The sequence below is a fragment of the Pollicipes pollicipes genome, unplaced genomic scaffold (genome assembly GCF_011947565.3).
Source record: "Pollicipes pollicipes isolate AB1234 unplaced genomic scaffold, Ppol_2.1 Scaffold_6686;HRSCAF=7923_pilon_pilon_pilon, whole genome shotgun sequence".
Taxonomy (NCBI): Eukaryota; Metazoa; Arthropoda; class Thecostraca; order Pollicipedomorpha; family Pollicipedidae; genus Pollicipes; species Pollicipes pollicipes.
In genome coordinates this window covers 38,945,707-38,969,346 of record NW_023596921.1, presented here as the reverse complement: position 1 = coordinate 38,969,346, position 23,640 = coordinate 38,945,707, and the positions used below count along the sequence as shown (strand labels likewise).

The 23,640-nt window shown below is 55.6% G+C and overlaps 1 protein-coding gene across 1 annotated transcript in view; it reads right to left on the bottom strand.

Annotated features, from left to right (window-relative positions):
- Window positions 1–19,094, bottom strand: part of LOC119108290 (glucose dehydrogenase [FAD, quinone]-like) — a 25,977-nt gene extending 6,883 nt beyond the window's left edge. The window contains 10 exon segments of the mRNA XM_037231865.1: window positions 5,596–5,762; window positions 5,935–5,989; window positions 5,991–6,035; window positions 6,037–6,092; window positions 7,009–7,186; window positions 8,037–8,158; window positions 11,898–12,032; window positions 12,899–13,088; window positions 16,833–17,035; window positions 19,073–19,094. Coding sequence (XP_037087760.1) covers window positions 5,596–5,762; window positions 5,935–5,989; window positions 5,991–6,035; window positions 6,037–6,092; window positions 7,009–7,186; window positions 8,037–8,158; window positions 11,898–12,032; window positions 12,899–13,088; window positions 16,833–17,035; window positions 19,073–19,094 — 1,173 coding nt within the window.
- Window positions 19,095–23,640: the final 4,546 nt, after the last annotated feature.

Genomic DNA, 23,640 nt, shown 5'->3' with positions numbered 1-23,640 from the left:
GACCGGTGCTGTTCACCTACTGCGATTGACGCGTCACTAAGTCGTTAAGCTTGATTGATGCCCAGCCACACCGGTTCATAACGAAATACTGCAACTCAATCACAGAACGCAATGGTTATGGACTGCGCTTACAGATTTACTGTACATAATAAGCAAGCCTGTTACGTTAATTAACCTGACACATTGTATACATCTTTCAAGACTAGGGTACCGTACGTATGCTTTCTTTAACAGCCATACTACACGACGGGTGGGATATCAGCTAGAGGCTCAGAAAAGAGTTAACAAGCGCACAGACGAAACGATCTCTGGTGTTATAGTGGTCCAAAACTATTACATTTGATACATGCATGCAAGTAGCAGATGTGATGCACTGTGATGTATACATGCAAAAGTGACAAAGGCAAAAAGGCATCTGAATAGGTACGAGCAATCTGATTCACACTGAGATCACTCAGTCATGCATCGCCGTTATATAGCATGTGTCTTTCACGAAACGTGGTCGCGGCGGTAAATGCATATGTTTTATGCATTTGAAAGTCCCAGTCATGCCTGCACAAAACTCCTTTTTTGCTACAATGTATGCGCGGTACTAAAGAGTGCTACTAATTTTTACGCGCGAACACGAGGCGCACGCACCCCGCTTATCACTGTGGAATATCTGAATAGCTGTGACCGTTGCGATGGGAATTACCAAGCAGTTCACCGCATCAAAGATATTCGCCGCCCGCCGCCGTCGACAGGCGTGCCATGGACCAGCATAAGCCACGCTATGTTGGGTCACGGCGCGCCTTTCAAAGATTTCCCAAACCTAAACATGCCTGCGTTGCACACGTGCATCTACCTAATACAAATTCACCGCCAGCCGTGTTCGCACTCCCACGTCTGGGCGTGCCCTTCTACCGCGGTTACAGCGAGCGAGGGTAACGCTGCAGCATCCAGTACCTTCCACCATAGTCCTAATGTCAATCTCCTCCGTGAGGTAGTTGGGTACGAGGAGCGGCGGGTCGTACGGTTGCGGAGCGCAGCTGCACCACGCCCTTGGAGGCGGGCCGCAGCAGCATGGGCACGATCGTCACCGTATCCGGAATAGGATGGGCTTGAACATCTGCCACGTCTGAGCCAGCGGGAGACAGAGCTGGTTAGTGCAGGGCCGGGCGCAGCCGGAGGGTGGGTCGCGGGACTGTCGGGCGCAGGCAGCTGCCCGAGTCACGCCGTCACGCCCGAGTCACGGCGTCACGCCTGAGTCACGCCGTCATCACGCCGTCAAGCTGGAGGGGGGGGGGGCGCTGAGAGAACGGAGTCCAGGCCACTCGGGAGCCTGTCGTGGATGGCGATGGCCCCTAGGTCAAGCGCGAGCATGCTGGGCCATGCAGTCCGACATGCCGCTGCTGGTCTGTCAATCTCAAAACAAAGCGGCAAAGCGGCAGGGTCAAGGCAGGTCGTCAAAGCAGCATCTGTAAAGGAGGTCATGTGGAAACATGTTGAAAATCCTTGTCCTGATGGAAAGAATCGGTGAAGGTGTCTCTGATCCCGTGATGTCACCACTGGCTGTAGTTTGAACTCTACCAAATCATGACTTCTCGCTCCTCTGAGTTGTTACCGATAATAACGGGCGTTATTAACGCCTTACCAACATGCAGGTTACGGTGTCACAGAGTAACACATTTTGGGAAAAGTATTGGTGCTCTGGGCTGCTATGGTTTTTCAGTTCAAGGCGAGTTCAGCAGGACCATTTTTTGTCAAAGCATGCATACCTAGGGGGTGCGCAAAGATCTTAGTGTGGCAAATTTAAGCCAATTACGCTCCGTGGGGGTCAGCAACGCGCTATAAAAATCGAGATTGACATCGGCTTAGACGCTTTAAACAAAGCCCTTGGCATCGCATTCCTAGCAGGCCGATTCGATGTTTTTGCCTCTAACATTTTTTTTATTTTTTAAAGATTTGATCCGAATCCTTTGAATGGATGAATTTCTGGGATCAGAGCTCACGCTAAGCAGTGCTTGTTGCGTGAGCTCTGACCCCTACCACGTCAACGCGTAATTTCATGTCGACGGCAGAATTTGGTGGTGAAAGCTTAACGTGCCGCAATGCTCGGCACGGTTCGTCCTGCCCTCTGGCGTCAACTGACCTTCAGCGCGACCGCTGTCACCGGACGCGGGCATACCTGTTAAGGGCAAATAGCGAGCGCTCTAAAGCGACTCGAACCCAGCGCGCCATGGGTGGGTGGATCGGAAGGCAGGCGCTCCAACCAGCTGAGCCACAGGGGCAGACTTTGAGAAGGACATTAAGGAATTTTGTTACTTGACCGAAGGTGAATAGGATTTTTGGGTAGGCATCAGTGTGTGAATGATTCTGCATCAGTCGCGTAGCAGTGATTGAGATCTTCGCAGGTGGTGTAGACGGTGAACAGGGTCAGCTGCAGTGACGTCTGCAGAGGAAGAAGCCGACCAGCAGAAGATCAGCAATTTAATAAGCGTGCACCGGACACGCTCCAATGCGTAAGAACTTACGATGTGTGTTCAGGACAATTATTTGGTGGAGTAACTGTGTAACACGAAGGTCTGTTCGACACATAGTTTTATTGCCCATGGCTTGGGAAGTTCTGGTCTCTTGGTCGAAGTCGAAAAGTGGACAAAAAGCTCAAGGTGAAGTCAGATGGTGTTAGAGAAGGATCAAATAAACTTCATCTCATTTATATCCACATTGCAAACGCATCATCGAGCCACTCTCGACACAATGATTCGTTTTATACCCATTTCCAAGTAGTTCCAAATGTTTTCATTTTAAACCATCGCTGCCCCCACCCTTTTATTTGAATTTCTTTCCGCTCAGCGCATCAGTAGCTAAATGCTATGGTTAAAAATGTCGAATCAGCTTGGTAAGAGAACGCTAAGGGCTCCGTTTCAACTTTCAAGTCGATGTTTTATAGCGTCATGGTAGCTTCGCTCAGAGTGAAAATGGTTTGAACCTACCTACTTTAACCTTTTGTGCACCCCCAAGCATATTTTAAAAAATGACACCACATGAACTCGCCTTGAACCGGAGAAGCTGACTGACCCCTGAGCGCCCGTTCTTTTTTCAAAGACGCGTTATTCTGAAACAACCCTAATGTGCATGCATCTGCAACACGTTCATGTGCAGATAATATTGATCCAGAGACGAGACTGCGTGTAAACAGAAGCTCTACGGCGCCTAATCCTGCAGTTAACGCTGCTCTAAAAAAGACACGATTCATAACAATTTCTAGCGTCCAATATGACTAATCTAAGCCAACTCTACGCGCAAACGGTAGTTCTGCGGCAACGCAACTACACATATGCAGTATCCTCTACGAAGAGGAGGCAGCACAGACGGAAAATCATGCGGTGGGGCTGGGAGCATCACACCCTTTCCTCCCCACCCCACCCGCTACCCCCCCGGCTCTCGCGAGCGCCACCTTCCACCAGCGTGCGGAACGTCTCGCGGGTCCTGCAGGGGAATTGGTGACGATGTGCGGCTTGTCGAACGGCCGGGCGGAGCGGAGCCGCAGGCGACCGCGGCCTGTACGGTCGCAGCAGGCACAGCAGGATCGAAAAGCCGTCGCGATACGACAGCGGCTTGAAGTAGCCGCGCCACACCTGCAAGAGGCCGGCCGGGCCGCGCCGCGCGCCGCGCGGGTCATGACCGGGCCTGGCAGCCGGCACAGAGTGCGCTCACTATGGCAGGCTTGGACCGGCAGAGCACTCAACATGCGACCCGCGCATGCACGTAAGTTTCTAAGCGCGCGCTCGATCACGCATCTGCTGCTTTTGCGCCGGTGGGGGTCCTTTGTTATCTGGCGTACCCTCCTCTTGTCGTGACTCCCTGCACCCCTAGCCACATCGTCTGAGTATCTCCTTGTTAAAATCCTGGAGATGAGCCCACGTCAGCGCAGGCCGGTGGGGGAGGGGGGGGGGGGGAGTCATCTCCTTTGGGCCGGTATTCTTATTTTAGCACTGTGGATAGCTCTTGACAAAAAGTCAAAAATAAATGTGCACTTTACATTGAGCAATACCTACCGTAGGATCCAGCGTCATTGAGCAGATATGTTTAAGACATCTGCATATCTTACACATATCTTGATATATAGATATCTTGTAAGGCAACAACAAGTGCAGATGTAAATGCCGTGATCGAACCAGCGCAAACGATGAGGGCAGGGCCGATGTGAAAGTAAATTTGCCGGTGCACATATATGGAGCCAAATCGATGCAGTTACAAAAAACGCGATGTGCAAATAAGTAGTTCCGTTTTGGTGTTGCAAGAAACATCGTTCATTGAACTTAAAGTTACGCTTTACACTTAAATGTCCTGCGGATGGAAATATAAACAGGTAACCAAACTTATGCCAATTCCGTGCCAGACAATCAATCACCTTTTTGAGATACGAGAAAACATTGTACGTGATGCCTATCTTTGAGAACAGTTACACGGCGTATTCACGACAAGAATGCGCGCGCCTGTGAAATATTTACTTGAGTACTGGCGTGAGCAAACCAATATTTATGCAAAAATACCGGATATCCAAATGACAATTTTTTTCTTGGTGGGGTTTCCACAGGGAGCAGCAGTCTCGCATTCCGATGAATGTTTACCTCCGGATGTAACATAGCTGTACGTGCTGGTGGCGCAGTGCATCTAATGGCCCTCGGTTGTCGAATGACAACAGTGAGCTGTGAAACCCATATTGCCTACGCATGCATTGCTGTAGTCACATGACTCCTTTCAAATTTTAGTAATTTTCGCGCTAATTAAAGATGCTCAAACCATGCAGCACAATGGTTGCTTATGTCCGTGCAATGACGCAACAAATTTGACACACACACAGCGAGCTGGTGCTTTGTTTTATTACCAGAAAGTATATAGCGTCGAAGGTCTACGAATACTCTTCATTTCGTCCCGTGGCATGTGTTGCCACTGCAGTGATCACGATTTAGACTTCGTGTACGAGTTACTGTATTCACTTTCAGCCATTCACTGTAAGGTCAGCTGTCTACAAAATGCAACTTTCGTCAGGTTTGGTTATACTCAAGTTAACGATGACTAGTCATTCGAGTCGTGTTGTGCCTGACTTCCATGGCATTCAGAAGCCAACTTTACTCATTTTGCATAGGCTCCAAAATAACTAACTTAGAATGGTTGACGATCCACCAGTCTCTGAACAAAATACATCCGTTGTACATACGCATCTTCCTACTATGTAGATGCGTATGCGCACGATGCGCAGAGGAAGATAGTTTGCCGATAAAGAAAAAGTTGGAAACCGAGTGACCGAAATCTGGGGACTTTCTGTGGGAAGAGCGAACATGAAGTCCAGGGGACAAACAGAAAGCGTGGCCTCTCTTTTGACGACACTCTGGATCTGCCCTGGTGACGTAACCTTGTTATGACGCCTAGTGCAACAACAAAGGAGATATAGACAACAGGCAATACTGAAGCAATCACAGAGAGGCGGCAACACATGAAAACTGCGCTTTGGAGCGCTATCCTTAATAGATCGCTATCCCAGTCCATCGAGCGAGCATTATTGACGAATCAATCGAAGCCGGCAGACAGAGACGCTAGCGGCCTCACCTCGTCCGAGAGACCCTGGATTTTCCGAATCTGCCGGCCGCCATCGGAGGCGGGCGTGCCGCTGACGTAGTGGAACTCCACGTCCGGCCAGTCCTCCGTCTGGTTCACGTTACTTGGTCTCTTCACGAAGCCGAGGCCCTCCACGCCGCCCAGCACCGTTAGAGGACCTCTGCCGCCAGCCGCGGCCGACAGGTGAACGGCGGGTAATGTGAGGTGTGCGGCGTTGATGACAGGGAAATGGATGGCAACTTGAGGCTTGCAATATGGAAAGAGAATGCATTTGAAATCAGGGCAAGCTAGTAAGTCTGATGTTTGCTGCTTCGCGAGGCTTTGTCTTACCTGAGCCGAACATTGCATATTTGAGGATGCTCGGAATGTTTTCGTAGCGACTTTGAAACAAGAGATATGGGCTTGTTTAGCACGAAAACTATTCCTCCTGTTTCCTATGTGGTCTTGTAGATTGTATCCGACTGGGAGATCTTGAAATCACTGGTATCCTGCAAACATGTGTCGCGAATGTCAAGAATGAGCACTTTTCTATGAATATCTGATTTTGCGTTGCCGATCGAAAGTGAAAACAGCCCTGCCGTCCCAGCTCTTTCATTTGGCATTGATCATTGGTAACGATGCTACAAGTTAAATATTTTAGACGCAGCTTCATTTTTTAAAAGAGTCGCAAGTATTTAAGCATTCAAATAGCCTCCCAACATGCACAGGTGGTCATGTGGCGAGACACATAGAGGTCAAGGATACAGGCCCTTTAACGCTGGTGTTTAATTATTTATATTACAACAACACGCTGTTTATGAATAAAGCGTCACAAAGGTGAAATAAACGAATAAGTGTATGACGATGAAGCAAACATGCCTCTGAAACAAAAAGTTAGCGGCTATTTGCATAGCCCTGACGGACAAACCATAGCCTTATTCCTGCGCATCCGATTTGACCGTTGAAAATTGGTATCCATTAGGTCCCAATTGTACCGACTTGTGCAAAGGGCGGTGACTTAGCTTCCAGCTAAATGAACGCACTAAATTTTGTAACCATGAAAATAAATCCGCTGGATCCATGTTTTGCATATTAGCTTCAGATGGCTTGGACGACGAAGCTACTCCTCTGTAAGTGCTCCTGGCCTCTGACGAAGTGGCTCACTCGCCTGGGCGTTAGTACCGGTGGAGTCTGCACAAGGATGGACCGTTACGGGGCCCGCCCGACCGCCTCTGCACCGTGCAGCGCCTGTCAACGTTTGCCGTACCGGATAGTGCATCATCACTCACCCATGCCCCAGAACGCATATCTCTCACCTCGCTCTCGGCGGGGTGTTAAGCCATTCTCGTCGTGCCGATAACGGCCGCCCCGCTCCAGCCCCCAGAGCTGCACCGCTCTGACCCCTGGCCGTCGTGGTCGGCCCGCTCACCCCGTGTTCGTAGAGGTGCGAGGCGGGTCCGACGCCCGAGAGCATGAGCAGCTGGGCCGAGTTGAGTGAGCCTGCCGACAGGATCACCTCCTTGCGCGCGTACAGGATGTAGCGCTTCTTGTGGCGCACCATCTCCACGCCGTAGGCCCGTTTCGTGTCCGGGTCGATCAGGACCTGGCGGCACGCGGCAGCTGCAGGAGGGAGGGAAAGCGGGCGCGCCAGCACGGCTTGGCGCGACGCGCTGGCATTGCGATGGCGCGTGGGGGGGGGGGGGGGTTGCGAGCTTCCGGAAGCAGTTTGCGCGGCTGGACTTTGGAGGCGTTCCGTGGGTTTCCCGCGGAGTGTCGTCTCGTAGCGCTCAGTCGCACGACATGATACAGGAATGTCTGTGGTGTGGAACAGAGGCGTGAGACAAGCAGAACGTGGGACAGAGGCGTGCTCATCAGCGAGGTAACGAGCACCGCCGCTTCAGACGCTGCCATGGCTTGCATGAAAGTAGGCTGCGGATGATGTTGCAGCGCGCATTTCTCACCAGGCAGTGCCGTGCCAGGAGCGGAGCACGTTAGCTTCCATATTTGTTGCAGGGTGGGGACTGGGGGAAAGACGCGCTGAAACTGGGAACCATCGCATGTGTGTGGTTTTAGGACCTCGTCAACTCCTCGGCCATTTGCGCCGCATTCTTCCACGGCCGGTGTTGCGAGTCATCGAGGTTATGGGGCGGACGAGTGGATGTCCCTAGCCCTAACGTTCACTGGGCAGACAGGCGTGCCTGCATGATTTACAGTTCACAGATGCATTACGTTATGATAGAATTGAGGCTGTCACTTTCGGTATGCATTGAGTGCGTGGTCGACAAATGGAGGAAAGTCGTTCAACAAAAGAAAACGACACCAGTAGCCTGGTGATGAGCTGCCGAGCATTCAGAACATTCCGGGCACGCACAATGCTCAGTAGTAAAGCACGGGTGAAGGCGACCCCAATTCTCAGCGACTCTTTCCACGTGCCTCCGTCAATGGAATCTCACCTTTGTCACGTGACAATGCATTGCCGTGTGGAGGTTTTTCCGGAGTCGCACCGGTCGGATAAATGCCTTAGACGTGCTACATCTGGAGCCTCTTCGTATTGTGCCTTGCGGTATCATGAAGCCTGCAGAGGAAACGCCGTTAATGAACGCATCGTGACGGCGTCTTGACATTTGTGTCTTGAAACACCCGGCGTATTTGGTTAAGGTTGCGTGGGACAGGAGAGTCTTAACTGCTCCAATGACTTTTCAAGGGCTGTGGGTAACCACTTTCTTCTCCCTCCACAGTCCTCTGTGCCCCTTTCCATGCCCATTTTATCCTCCATTCGATGCGCTGACAGACCGAAGTGTGCAAGGCACGTGGTTCGCAGATGCCACTGTGTCGGAAACATTTGAAGATCATGGCACCGAATCGAACCGATCTGACAGAAACTATTGTCCATACAGTCCCATTCAACGCCACCACAACTATTCCCCCGAGGCGCACGTCAGGGACTCTGCCCTGCTCATTATCCTCCCAGAGCTCATTAACACGACCATTATTCCTCTCCCGCGACCGCCGACACGACTCAAAGTGCCAGCGGAACGCGGACACTGGCCAAGACCAAGTGAAGAAGGCGTCGCTGGCAGCTGACCAGTCGGTCACTCCCACGGCGGGGCCAATTAGGGCGATATGACGGGCGTCGGGCTGACGCAAGCTCGGCGACTTGCGTCAGCCAGGGGCAGTGTCGCCGGCCGGCGCGTGGAAGCGGCGCCTAGCGCGCTCAACCGGAACCGGCCCGGACGCCAGGCCGTCCGGTCCACCGGCCGCCGGCGGCGCCGGCCCGCCGGCCCGTTTTGACCTGGTGGGGCCTGGCGGACCGGTCGCGGGGCGGCGCTGGTCTGGTGGGAGCCCTGCTGACCTCATGGGAGACACTACTGGTCAGGCGGGAGCCGCTGCCGACCTCACGGGAAACACTGCTGGTCAGGTGCGGGCTGCTGCTGGTCAGGTGGGGCCCCTGCTGACCTCACGGGGGACACTGCCGGTCAGGCGGGGGCCGCTGCTGACCTCAAAAGGGACATTGCTGGTCAGGCGGGGGCCGCTGCCGCCTCACTGCTCGTCAGGCGCGGCTGCTGCTGACCTCACGGGCGCCTAGCTGACGTGAAGGCGATCACTTCCGACCTGCCATTCCTTTCAGCGATCTTTGGCTGCAGAGGACCACTCTTAAGCTACGGAGGACGACTCCTGCCCTACTCAGATCTAGTCGGCCCGAGGACCGGTTGGTCAAGTCGATGGAACGACTACCCTAGTGGTACGTCCGGATATGCACGGTAAATTGTATTTCGGTCCAAAAGTGTCGTCAGACACTACCCTACGCAGTTAAGCTGGCCGTAAAACCATTGGACCGTGACGGCATGGAGATGCTGTTAGCCCCCGCGCGAGAGCTATGAATATTAGTGAACACGGCACAGCGTCAGACCGATGTTGGTACGACATTGTCTCCCGCGATCTTCGCTGCAGCACGGCATAACTCACTTATCGAGTTTCTTCACAAACCGAATCAGAAATGTCGTGTTCGGGCTGCAGCACGACTCCGATGCGCTCCGGTGCACTGCATTCGGGGCGAAATCAGCCCAGCCAACGTCTTCCATTAACTCAGCCAGATGCCGTAGCGGCGTGAGCCCCGCAGACTGAGATCGAGCTGGGTGCCCTCAGCCTGGACTAACGTCGAGCTGCGTCCTCTCAGTCGTCGTTCCAGCGTTGGGCGTGTGGCGGGTCGGAACGCATACGCACTGAACTTGAGCTGACGAGAGAAGCCGACGAAAGCGAAACCACAGGGTCTAAGCCGCTACGGTAGTTCGGACGCACAGAAAGTGAGCACGGTTCGCAGCTCGTTTAAATGTGTGGCGGCACAGCGACCGGCACTCCACGGTCTGAACCAGCGCATTACGAGACCATAAAAATACCGCAGAGGCGTTATAAAGCCATCTTCCACTGGCTTCGGCCGAATGCCGAGGCATGCGTTACCAAGGCGTTCCAACGCGCATTGAACGCCACCGGGCTTTTCAGACTTTTCGAGCCGTCGTGTCACTCATCGCGATCCATAGGAGAAACCCTCCGGTAGCTCTGCTATGCCGCCGGATGCTCTGATGGCAGGTTTCTATCCGCCCTGGTAATGCACTTTCAGTGAAAAGTAGAATTGCACGGCGGGAAAGACAACTACCACGTCCCGCCAACTAGCATCGAACCCCAGCTGATATCGCACGTTGGGTAAGGCTCGATTCACGTTGGTTGCTGGACAGCTGGCAGCAGCTGCTCTTGCTCAGACTGCAGCTGATGGGGCCTAAACCGGCGCATACCCTGAGTCACGACCCAGGCGGCCGAGGAATGCGCACTCTTTAGCCGGAAGTGACCCCATAAATTCATCGTGATGCGTGCGGCGAGGTTTAAACTACTGTACCGGGGAGCTAGTCACGGAACGCTGATTGCGGAGACACAGCTCTGATAAACCTCGGAATTGCATCGGTTTTCTGCTGTTCGGTCGGACAGATCTTGTCTGAAACATAAGTGTAGCTCTGCTCTTTCTGAAAAAAAGAAAGAGCAGGCGGGCGAAAAGAAAGAGCATACGAGCGGCACAGTGAATCGTATAGACTTCACACAGCGACACAGTGGACTGTATTGATTCTACCACCTGACATCCCAAGTCAGCCAAGTCCATGTGTTGGTATCATGCTGGCTATTTGGAAACGTCCCGTCTGCAAAGCAGCACGTTTCACATTTGCTTCAGCTTTAAGTGCCTACTCGACCTAGGTGATGTGCTCAGCGAGCTCGAAAATTCGCACATCAGCTAGGTATCTCTTCTTTCGCGTCAAAGAGACACCGCTCGTCCTCGTTAACTACGTGTACGGCTTTGGTTGTTAACGAGTAACAAGCGCCTCTAAAAGGCCGTGAAGCGGCTGCGAGAAAGCACGCGTTGCAGCAGACCACTCATGGCCGAACAATACCGAGTGCCGCACATCCGGCCGTGCTGAAAGGCGGGCTCCGCAGCCGCGGCGGTGGCGCATCGATAGTGAAACGCGCGATAATGGAGGCGCGCGCTTTTTGTGGCGCCCCGCCGCCGCGCGCACACGCATCGTCCGCTCAAGGAAAGTGAAACGGCGGCCCAGTGCTCCAGACGGCACCAGCTGGCGCGGGGAGAAACTGGCCGCTGTCTGCGGCGCCAGGCGCCGCCGGACGCGCGTGCCGCCCGCGCACCCCGACCGCAGCGTTCCCGGCCGGCGCCGGGTGGCCCGCGGCCCCCGTCAGCAAAAACAGGCAAAACAGCCGAGATGTTTTTGGTGGTCCGTTCCGGTGCAGCGGCTGGCGAATTGCCGACCCATGGAGCCGACCTATTTCGGGATGGTGTCTGGTGTTTGCGGCGAATTGGGACCGGCACAGTGGGTCGACGCGGACGGGGTCTAAGTGGGGGAATGCTCCCACGGCGCGCTACCGGGTATCACTCCCACGGTGTGCGATCGAGCGTTGCTCCCACGGGGTGTGGGAGGGGCGCTCCCATGGCGAACTTGGGCATGGCGGGGGGGGGGGTTAGGGGAGGGGGACACTCCGAGCAGCGAGTGACAGCCCGCGGACATGAACAGCAGAAAAACGGCACTTTTGAAAGGACGCAAAGCCCGTCGCCCGGAACTGCAATGTCACGAAGTTGCGAGCCATAGAAAGCATGGGAACGGACGGCCGCCAGCGGTCGCTACGAGCGGTGTGCCGTGAACAGTGCGATCGGCGTGACCTCTTTCGGGGTCTTCTGAGTTGTTGCCGCACCTCCAGCGCCGCCCCGAGGCTGCGGAGGCAGCACCACGTCTCGTGAGGGCGGCGAACGGAGCACCCACCGGTCTGCTGCTGGGCGTTGAAGTCCACGTTCTCGTATCCCATCTCGATGCCGGCCGAGACGAAGGCGGTGGCGAGCGGCGTTCGCCAGGGTGCTTCCTGCACGGTCAGGTAGCCGCCCGTGGAGTGGAAGCGCTCTGCGCGTAGTGGGACGGCAGAGTGAGGCGCAGGGGAGACATACAGCATCGGACGCCGGGGAGTACACCCAGCAATGAACAGAGACTTAGGCACTCTTTAAACAGGGAAGCCGGACTTCGCTGGTGGACAGGAGACACATCGACTCTTTGAAAACTTCATGGGAACAAAAGCGGTTGCAACTGCCAAGCCATTCATGAGCGGGTGCTTGATCTGTGTTGGCAAACGCCATCGCCTCGTCTAAGACTGGGAGGTTAGAAATGAGCTCTGATTTAAAAAAGGGCAAACACATACTGATCCAGTCAGACACCAGCAACGAGTGGCTGGACCAAGTAAAGGAAAGCTACGCTGCCTAAAGGCACGGGAGAAGTTGTAGCTGAGAAGCAGGCTGACAAATTCGCTGCAAAACCGCAGGGGGAAACGCGGCCAGATAGTCGCTCTCATGGTGGTAGCACGCTGAGCCTAGGAGACACACGTGTTTTCCCCACAAGAGCAGCAAACAATATTTAAGGCTGCGTTCAGAACGCATCAAGCTGGAACGCCGTGGGACGATGCGCGTCGCACACGATTGGGCGCTTCCTAGCGGTTTGTGCGTCGCGAAATAGCCCGATTAGAAGATAAATTATTGGGGCAGTTTCCTGTTATTGTCCGCGGTTATTGACTCTCACTCTCCGATTCCCACTGGCATCATTCATCTTTGTTGACAATGGCAAGGCTTGTTCCAGTGAAACTGAGCACTCATGCAATACTCTCTCGCTTTAATTCCTCTTCCGTGTCTGCTGTTTGTCACTTAGAACCCTAAGGCGCCTGCGGCGGCACGGACCGGTGTATGACGTATTGTACCCGTAGAAAGTCATTTAGGGCTTACTATTTCTGGCGAGGTATGGGTTCCTATTGTCCTCCGACTTCTTGAAGTAGTGCAGGACGGTCTCGAAGTCCCAGCCGTAGTTGCCGTTGTTGTACCACTGTTCGTAGTCCTTGCGGTTCCCCCTCACGTACAGCATGTAGTTCAGCACTGACGAGCCTCCCATCACCTTGCCGCGTGGCCAGTTGCAGCGCTGGAACGGGACGTCCAAGTTACGAAGCCGTTCTTACTGTAACACTCGGCAGCGTCATGCTTTATGGACAGATATGCAGCGATGCCTTGAGTCTTACCGCTTGTCCAAATTCACCGCATGTCGCCCAGCGTTGTCCTCGGGCTCCGGCGCGTGACAGTGGACGTAAGACGCAGGCTCATAGCAGAGCCACTAGTTAGTTGCAATTAGGTAATCTCATGGCGCTCATAAATCCATAAATCAGAAGGGGTTCAATGTATCTCAGGCTACACACCTCGTCCAAATATTGCACTCAAAGCTGTTGACGGTGAACCAGGCATGCGTCTCGCAAAATACCTTGGCTGGCCGACACTCGCTGCGGTATGCGCAATCATGACCATACCTGAGACGTGACTACACGGGCTGGAGTGACGTGTGCACTCGAAAGTGTTGCCAATGGCCATTGTTGGTACCTGGCGGTCGCTCTACCGCCCAGAATCACGTGGGAAGCTAGAAAAGTACCGTGTAATGTCCCGTCCAGACCATGAATAGGTAGTTCGGGCTCGTACGGGGCGTTCACACTTACTGTCTTCACAACCCCATAATGACTCGAGCCACAAGACATGCCATAATTATTCGCAGAGCTCGTGGCCGTTTTAGTTTGACACCAATCACAGTGCGCCAGAGGTGTGCGCGAGCTCAGTCACAATATCTATTATCCACGCACTGAATACCGCATGTGATCACGATCCGTTTCCTGCTAAGCATAGCTACAGCGCCGGTGAACGCTCGAACACGGGCTCGTGATAGTGTCGAATCGCCGAGATAGCTCGTGAGCTGCATTCTCCGCTGCACACTGACGCAAGGCTCGTGATACACCCGGCGCTGCAACGCCTCGAGCCTGGTGCAGCTCCTGTGAGCCTCGGTCACTGCGTGCGGCCGGGCCAGCTCGCGCCTGACGTCACCACCCCGGCCGGCACCGAGGTCACCCTGGGTCACTGCGGCGCGGCACGCGAGCGGCGCCGAGCGGGGTGGAAGCCACCAGCTGGAGACGCCACTGGGCACAGCCAGCCACCGGCACGGACCGGGGAATGGGCAGATCGTCATCAGCAGTCAGCAGCAGTGCCAGGATAATTAGTAGACACTTATCAGCAGTGATCGAGAATGACCAGCGGTGACCAGCCGCAACCAGAATGTGAGGAGATGCTAACCACTAGTGATCAGGCGTTGAGGAAACCCTGACCAGCAGTGATCAAGAGTGACTAGCAGCGGTCGGTAATGTCCAGCAGTGACACAGAACGAGGTCAGGTCACAGACTCCGCAGCCTCGGCTATGGGCATACAGATCACAGGAGCTGACCGGAGGCTGCGAGTGACCCGGGCAGGTCTGGGTACCATTCGGGCCCCAAGAGGCGCCGCAAGTTCCGGGTGGCAGCGGCGCCATGGCTCGGGGACCCGGAGCGTCGCGGTACAAAGTGGCTCAGTCGTGGTGATCAGAGGGACGGCTGCGCGGTTTAGAGACCCCGCTTGGCAGTTGTCCCAGGCCTGGCACGGCTTACCGCTGCCAGGCCTGGGAGACACGGGCCTATATCGGAGCTCTCGCCCGTGCACATTATAACTGCCCTCGTGACCCGCTTGCCCATGACACCCACGTCGCTCATGTCGGAATGTGCTCACCATCAGATATGCTGATCAGCGAGCCTGCAGCGAACAGGCTCAGACGCCTGGCGTGTTGAAGATGGCTGGCGTGAAAGGAGTGTAGTATGCATCTAGGACTCACGGGTTCGGCGGGGACGCGCTGGTGTCCATTTTGATCAGCCAATAAATATCGTCACGCCCGGTTCGCAGTCGGCATCGCCAAATGAGCTTTCACGGGCAGTGTCGGAGCCGGTTTTGTCTCCTGGCGCGCACGGCCGCCCTACTTCCAGGTGGCTCGGAGTGCGGCGCCATGAATATGGCGCGCAACGGTTCGTGCAATGCGGAGGGCTCAGCCTTACACGCGCCATTGGTTACATGCAGCATTTAAAACGAACCTTATATCGGGAGTCGGTCCCGCACAGCCTACTTCGGTGTTCGTATCGATCGTGGACCCATCTCTACCAATTCTTGTCAACGAGCTTTTTGACACCGGTATGGCGAATGGCGAGCCATTTACACGAATTTGGGAATTATTTGGAAATGATCGGGTCAAGATGCGCTCGGCGTCTATATACATATATCCCATGCTACATACTACATACAGACTACATATATCACGTATCATATATCATATATCACGTACATACAGTATCCAATGTCACATCGAACATCAGGATTGTCGTACAGCATGCAGCTGGAGATGTAATGGTTTAGCCGGGCTCATAGGGGATATGGAAGACCACACCGTGTTCACTGCTGATACCAGCTGCCACAGAACAGCCGCCTGTCGCAAAAATTCGGCACACTGCGGCGGGCCAGAGTGTGAGCTAAAGTCCTAGCCGGCATCCCACGCCTTCTAAAGAGGCGTTACACTCGGCTGGCGCGGCTCAAGTCGCCACAGACAACCTGAACTAGGGCAGCGCGAAGTCTGGAGTCTATAACAGAACCGAGCACTAGCTGGAGCTTGTCTCAAAACCATCAAAAGTTGGCCGGTCTAGACATAAGTATTAAAGCAAGGGCGTTGAAATGGGAGCCATGGTCTGTGTCGCATGCCTGGCTACGCCGTGTTTCCGACCAGATGTCGACTGCAGCCACATCCCGGCCTCAGCTTGACAATGGGTACCAGCTGTCGTCGGTTTTTAATCAGCAAATAACGGACAAATACAGCTTCTCGATTAGGCGAATGAACATCTGCGTTCATGTTGGCAGAGTATGTGGACCAAGCCAACCAATTCAATCGAAAGATGTGACAAGCGCGATACCCACATGACACATGAACTGAATGGTCTGGTGGTGATGATTTTCTTCGATGAGAAGACGAGCAAAAGGCTAACCCGGTTTCAAATGGTTGATGTCAGCTGTTTTACGAAAGACGCTTGGTCACGTTTCGGTAATCGCATAGTCTTTCAAATAAATTTGGGCAACGATCTTAAGCTAGTAACGAAGTGCACGCTCATATGACTGTGCTGGTCAGTGACGTTCTGCGACATGTGTTCCGCTACAGCTGCCCGTTGCCCAGTCTCAAATCTTCCAGTCTTTAACTTGTGCTTTTCCCCGTTGAGCAATCAAAATGCACTCACCGGCCGCGTCCATAAAGAGCTACAAAATGCCGGCGCATTTGTTAAAAGCCTTTGGACTTCCAGAGCATGATGAGCACCTTGTCACACGTCCCGTCACCACTCTTAACTAATACACAGCTTACCAGCTTCATCCAGCAGGTGGCCTCAGGCTGGCTTCGATTAGAGCACTTTCGGCCAGTAATGACCATTTCTGGGGTATGGAATGAAGGGGAGTGGATAACGCTGGGGTGAAACTACGTCCATAGGAAAATCCATCCGCCGAGTCTGAGCTCGCACAGGGACCTCTGTACCGTGTATGTGCTCGGCGCTCGGACGGGGATGCATCAGGGGACCACTAAAGGCTCACGCATGGCCGGTGCATGCAGCTTGCCCTAGATAAACGGGGCGTCGAGAGAACGCAGGGTACAGCGAAAATGAGAAGATAGGGGTAGATGAGCGCACGGCTCCTCACAGCCACCCAACGAACGGATTCCCACTCCCGCCCAACACACGGCTCCCCACTCCCACCCCACACACGGCTCCCCACTCCCACTCCATGGCACCAAACTCACGTGTCCGATGTAGGCGAGGCAGGCGCTGGGCTGCGGCTCCGTCTTGTACTGCCAGTCCAGCTTGCTGAGCTGCAGGTAGCCAGCGAGCGCGGGCACGTCCGATACTTCGGTCTCGTCGCCGCCCGCCTCCAGCAGCAGCACCTTGTGCGCCGGGTTCTCCGTCAGCCGGTTCGCCACCACGGCTCCCGCAGAGCCGGCCCCCACTGCAACCAGAGTAGAGCAGAGGTCGGCCGCGGTCGGGGTCGGGCGATGATCACCGTGTACACGGGGCGAACAGAGCAGAGGTCAGCCCCGGCCGGGGGTGAGCGGCGGTCACCGTGTGTACGGGGCGAACAGAGCGCGGGACGGGATCACGCGGGTTGCGTCGGGCGCGGGATGAAGGGGAGTAATGGTCGAGCGGGGAGCGCCGACGGTTCCCTCGTGGTTGGGACTTCCGGAGTGTACTGTGAGGCCCTGTCTCAGCTACCCTCACTGTCTACCAACCAGACTGTGAAATATGAAATTTCATTTTGACAATAATCGAGCTTCAACCTACCATGAGATGCTAGCTAAACGATGGTGTCAAGGAAGCATTGGCTGAATTTAAGCTTCAAGCCATGTCCATGATCACGAAAGAATATATTATGTAAAACATGTCTTTAAAAGCTGAGAGTCGTCAACCCAGGACACCCCATTTTGCCATTCTTCTTTCGCCCTTTTATCGCGACTTTCCACTCTCACACAAAACACCGTTCGCCACTCGCATACTGCCACAATTTACTTCTCCGATTCAACACACAGCTCTCCACCCTCGCCCAAAGCACATCCTGCCACACTCAACAGATTCATCTAAAATCCAGATCCATATCCGTTCAAGTTCGAACCCCGGTTGCGCCATGGCTTCGAGCGGTAATAGTTTCAACGCTGTCGCTGGCGCTCCATTAAAGGGTGCGTGACGGCGCGCGCCGCGTTGTGCACGCGATTCCACTGAGCACGGGAAGAATCTGCTGGATCTCCCGTGTCCACATGGTCCCGCTGGGTATGGAACGTGTTTTGCATCCCAAGCGTATGCTATGCCCACATGGGCACCACCGGCCATGAAGCGTGCCAATCGTATCCATTCAAGGTACGTCGTACACAGACTGTGTTTTTCTGTGCTCCGTGTCCACGGCGCAAAGAGCATGCGACACACCCGGGCTGTTCAGACCCGCCGAACACCAAGCCACATAGACCGCCAACAATCAGAAACGTTCCAGAGAAGACCACAAATTGTGACGGCAGTGACACTAGACAGCATTTTAAGCATTCCGCGGGTCTCTCAGCGGACGTCAGCTTCGCGTGACGCTCGCGTGACGCTCGCGTCCGTGCCCGATCGTTCCTCATAGCCGGTGAGCTCCGGCGGTCGCCTGGCGGGGCGGCAAGCGAGCGTTCCGCCTGGAAGGCACGCAGGCGTTCGGACAGTCGTCAAGAGGCGGGCAGTTGGCCCGTCCAATGGCCATTCGGTTGCCGGGCTGATCTGGTACAATCTCACGGCCTCATTGCTGGACCCACGGTGGCTGGTTATGAGGCAGTCGAGCTGCACCAGTACCGACCCTCACGTCATGGTTGGGACGACCCCACATCCCAGGCGTCGGGACCTCAGCCTGGGCACCCGATTCTCAGTCTCGGACGTTGAACCCTCAGCCCAGCAGCCGCGCCCCCAGCTCCAGGCGCCGGGTCGTCAGTCGGCGCAGAAGGCTGAGCAGCCCCGGTCCCGGCCCTGTCCTCCGGGTGACCGACCCTCCGCGGCTGGCCGTAAGAGGCTGAGTCACGCTGAGCCCGACCTGTCGGGCGGCGGGGCGGGCAGGGGAGAGCTGGGCCGCCGCAGCGCCGCCGCGCGGCGCCGGTAGCGGATCTTCGGCCGGTAGTGAGAGCGGCAGGCCGGATACGGACGCGGCCCAGACCCGCCCCACATCTCCGTCCGGCGGCGGCGCGGCACCTGTCCAGGTCAGGGGCGCATCCGTCTCTCGTCCCGGGCCGTCGGCAGGTCGGCCGCCCCTGGCTGCCGCTAGCCGCCGCTGGCCGCCGCGCCCCGTCCGAGGGCATGACCCACCACCGACGGACGTCGCCAGTCAGACGTGACCTGCGCCCAGCGCAGGCTGCGGCGGTCGGGCCGGCCGTGACCTTAGGTTTGTGACTGGAAATTGGTGCCTGCTGGTGGCTGGAGGTCACCAGCCATTGCGAATGGGAGTGCCGCCCAGATGGTTGTGACCAGCGCTCACCAGATTTGGCAACCAGTGGCATGGCTCCGGCACGTGTATGGCCGAGCGACCCTGGCAAAGAAGATTCTCTTTCAGTATCGGTTGATCCCGTTCTCAGGAGATTTGTGGGTGCTCGATTCGACTGCTACCTGGGTAGAATACAGTGATGGACTAAAAGCGTCGTTTACGCGTTCGCTGAGCTTAATTGTTGGAATCAGTAATGGTTGCATCTCATATATGTAGTACTTCGGTAGGTACAGCAGTTTCGTAGCACAACAATTTGCTTGATGGCCTCATTAGAAGCGAAGAGACGACAGATATCTATCCCGGAAACCGAGGGAAAGTCATCAAGGAACAGAAGACTAGCCTGGGAGGACAGCCGGCCTCGAATCCACGCCGCTGTCCACATGCGCGAACGGACCAATTAGACATCAGGCGGAAAGCGATAACAGACCAATCACATGTCAGATAAGAATGAAAAGTCCCAGCCCAGGACAACCCAGGACAGAACAGAAGCAAAGCCAGATTCTTGGTAGGGGGGCGCAGTGTTTGATGGAGGGGCGCCCGGTAACCCCCCCCCCCCCCCCCCCTACGATCAATTACCGGATTTCTCTCATTTTATTTCCAGATGGCTCCAGTCGTCCTCGTTTCTTTACCCAGTTATGCCGATGAGGGGCACAGTGAGGGGCACATTGATTGGACGCTGAGGAGGCCCCTATCTTTTCCGACTACGGGTCCTGTGTGTAGAACAGTAGTGGCCCATTGTCTTTCCCACTCAGGGGTTGAAGGGTTTTTTTTCAAAACCGTGGTATCTACTATTTCTATAGCCAACACCCATTCTGACGACACGGGGCAAGAAGTCCCTGATCGATCCAAAGACCCTCAGAGGAATACACAAAATATCCATGCTCTCGTTGACTAAGGGGATGCTCTGGCCGCAGCAGTTGGTCCCGGATCGACATAGGGCCCTTTCTGACACGTCTAACGCATGAGGTGCTGTGACATTCAAGGTCCCACCCCTGCCACCGCTGAACAGGTCCCCCGCCGCACGAGGCCGACTGTTCGGCGTGGTAGTCTGAACGGCATGGGACCCTTATTATCCCGAGGGGCACGTAAGGGGCTCTGACATTCGGACACTCAGGGGGGCCTTGGCCCTGTGCGCCGGCGTCCCGTTATACAACCTCCAGCCATCCCTTGACGCCGTTGATCGTCGGTCCCAAGCGGCAGGAGGAGGGCCATACCCTGATGCCCTTTCCCCGCCCTGTCCCAACAAATATATCGGTGTAGCGCTGTGAAACCTCAAATAGCTGAAGATAACCACTGATACAAGCGTGATAATCCGCAGACATTTTCCGGTTTACCGCTTCAAACTTTTACAAAAAGGAAGTCATTTCGCCAGGCTTGGCGCATTACTCATGCATGCCCAAAGCACGCCAAGGCACAAGCGGAAACGGAAGCCACTCGCACCGACATCTCGCCCCGTGAAATGCCACCGACCCACAGGCGCGCGTTTGCCTCCAAGTCACGCCAGCAACTCGCGGACGGCCGACGGCGACCGCTCCTGGGACTGGCTAGGCGAGGCCGGATTAAGCCAGGAGAAACCCGCCGCCGCCGCGCGTCGCAGGCGCGGCCAATGTCGCATCTGTATGCATACCGCCGGTCGGCCGGGCTTTCTACCCGACGAGCGCCCCCACTGCAACCCACGATATGCGCCCGACGAAGACAGACGGGCAAAAAATATGCCATCTGCACCCACAAAAACACGAAGCGCGACAACCCATCTCGTCCCTGCCAGGGGTCGGTAACCATTTCGCGTCCGGGTGGGTCCGCTTTGCGCCAGCTGAATGCAACAATACGCGTCGGCGCAGAGTGGGGTTGCAAAATGGATGTCAGCGGGTCCCATGACAGCCTTGTCCATCACAGCTCACTGATTGCTTCACTGGAATGATGAACCATTCAGGAAATTGCACCTGACTGGGAAGGGCTCACATGCATGTCACCGTGTCGTGACCTCGGCTCGACGACCCAGCGACGTCTTCGCCAACCCAAAAGGGAGCGCACCGGCACCCCCGCACCAAAGCACGGCCAGCAAACCAATCATCGTCAACACCAACCAGCGCTCCACGGTCGATGGCGCCGATCGCGCCGTTCATCAGCGAGCACAGGTCCGCCTGCACGGCTCGCTATAGATTCCAAGACAGCGACGGCTGATTCGTGACGTGGGCCCCGTTTGTTCGCCAACGGTCCGTGAGCCGGGCCGCACGGTTGCCAGGCCCGCCTCGGCCGGCTCCGCGGCCCGCCAGCTGGCCGTGCTGCGCGCCGCTCCGCACGGCGGCGGCGCCACAAAACGGCCGAGCAAAAACTGCCACTCCGTGCGGAGACGCATTTGCTGTTGTGACAGGGACGGCGCTATCTTTATCCGGCGGCTTTACTAAGTGGCCGTCTTCCCCAGGTCGCCGGGGCGGCGGGCACGCGACGACGCCGGCAGCGTTGCGAAAGCGCACGGTTGCCGCCGCCAATGCAGGCCGGATCCGTGCCGTAAGGACGCTGGATGACGGCCGGAGGACGCGGGCGGAGGGCGGGGCTCCTGAGGGAGCGGGAGGAGATGGGCTGGCGCCGTCTGAGGGGCGGAGGAGGTCGCTCGGAGCGGATCTGATCGTCTGGAGAGTGGCAGCCCGTCTCGCGGCCGTCCCAGGCCGCACACAGCTTCTGGACACTGCAGGTTCAGGAACGGCTGGCGCCAGAGAGTATTACCCCTGGTGGCGATGTCTGTTACAGATCGCGATACCAGTGACCATATCACGCATTTGCAAATTACATGTGCCGATGAAAAGGTTCCCATCCACGCCTGTATGGGCGGCGGTGCACTCGCGACACACCACGCGTGAGTTTGCCGTGTGCACACAGTCATATCTGCGTAGTGTGGTGTGCTACAAAGCTGTCTTGGCTTATGTTTGTCCTCAAAACTGGCGGCCAATGTCGATTGCTCCCTTTCAGGCTGGCTTATTTGCGCTTTCCAATTCTGTGCGGAAGCGGTACCCAATGGAAAGTGTAAATAACCATGGGAGCTCTAGCCATTTGCAAGCTTTGTTTAAAGTAATCGCATGCCTTGCTCTTGCTCAGTAGTAGTTTCGAGTTGTATGCGAGAGTATACTGATCCCATCCGCTTTAGGCAAAGATGTCTGAGGGAGGAGTAAGACGCCCACATACTTCCAGAAGTTAACAAGAAGCATTAACGGGATTTCTCTGCAGTCGGAGTAAGCTCTGAAAACTCTGAAAGTAAGGAAGATGGGTACATGAGAATTGCAATTTGAACAGGAAAACAATATAGGTCTAGTTCAAGATGTGACAGAAGCAGTTCAGTAGTTGGCGTGCTCACTCTGCTATAGATTACATGACGTTTTTGTTGGCACCTTCGGCTATTTTGACGTTTGCCTCGTCCGGGAAGACGGGGTAACAACAACGCGATATATTTTGTGGCATGAAATGAAGATTCTGCTACTTCTCGGTCCCTTTTAACTCTTCAATACAATAACTGATGCATGCGAGAAAAAACTGCCTACACCTGCACCTCATAATAAAAAACCCTGCAAAACGATGGCAAACGCCACATTCCACACACACCCACGAGTCCATCACAGCCGGCCGCGAGCAGACTGCTGTCCATGTCGGCCCCGGCTGACGTCACGTTATGCCCACCTGACGGCCCAGTCTGACGTCATATTCTGCCCGTCTGGTGGACGATTGTTTTGCAAGCCAGCAAGCTCTGCTGGTCGTCAGCCTTAGTCGCCTTCCGCAACATGTGTGACGTCACAACGCCATCGGCCGCTAAGCGCGAGGCCGCCGTGTTCACAGCGCCGTGCTCACAGTGCCGTGAGATCAGAGCGTAGTGTAATCAAGAAAATGTGGAATATAGTTGGCGCATTGTCTCTCCTCCTGCTCGCCTTGACGGTGTGGTAGGCGTATTCAAGATTGTAAAGCGATCAGCTGGTCCGCTCATTGAACACTTGATTTAGTTAATTTTTTGTTGAACATATCAGTGGCGCCGCGAATGCACAGCAGCCCTCCCGCCGTCGCCCTTCTCCTCTGATGTCCGGCTTGCCGCCCCAGCAGGTCGGGCGCTGACACTGGGTCGTCGCCTCCCGTGCCTCCTCTCCCGTGAACAGCTACGGCGGCCGCCAGCGCGGCGTGGCGGGGCAACTGTGCCGCGAGAACGGACGGGTTTTGCGGTGGGGTCGCGCGGCCGTCCGATCGCTCCGGGCACGCGAGTGGTGGAGTGGGACGGGGGCGGGCACTCCGCCGTCACCGAGATCAGGCGCTTCGCCGAAGTGGTGGGGTGGGGACGGGCGGGCACTCCGGTGGGACCGAGAGGTCAGGCGCTTCGCCGAAGTGGTGGGTGGGGGGGCGGGCACTCCGCCGTGACCGGAGATCAGGCGCTCGCCGAAATGGTGGGGTGGGACGGGACGGGCACTCCGGTGGGACCGAAGGTCAGACGCTTCGCCGAAGTGGTGGGTTGGGGCGGGGCGGGCACTCCGGTAGGACCGAGAGGTCAGACGTTCGCCGAAGTGGTGGGGTGGGACGGGGCGGGC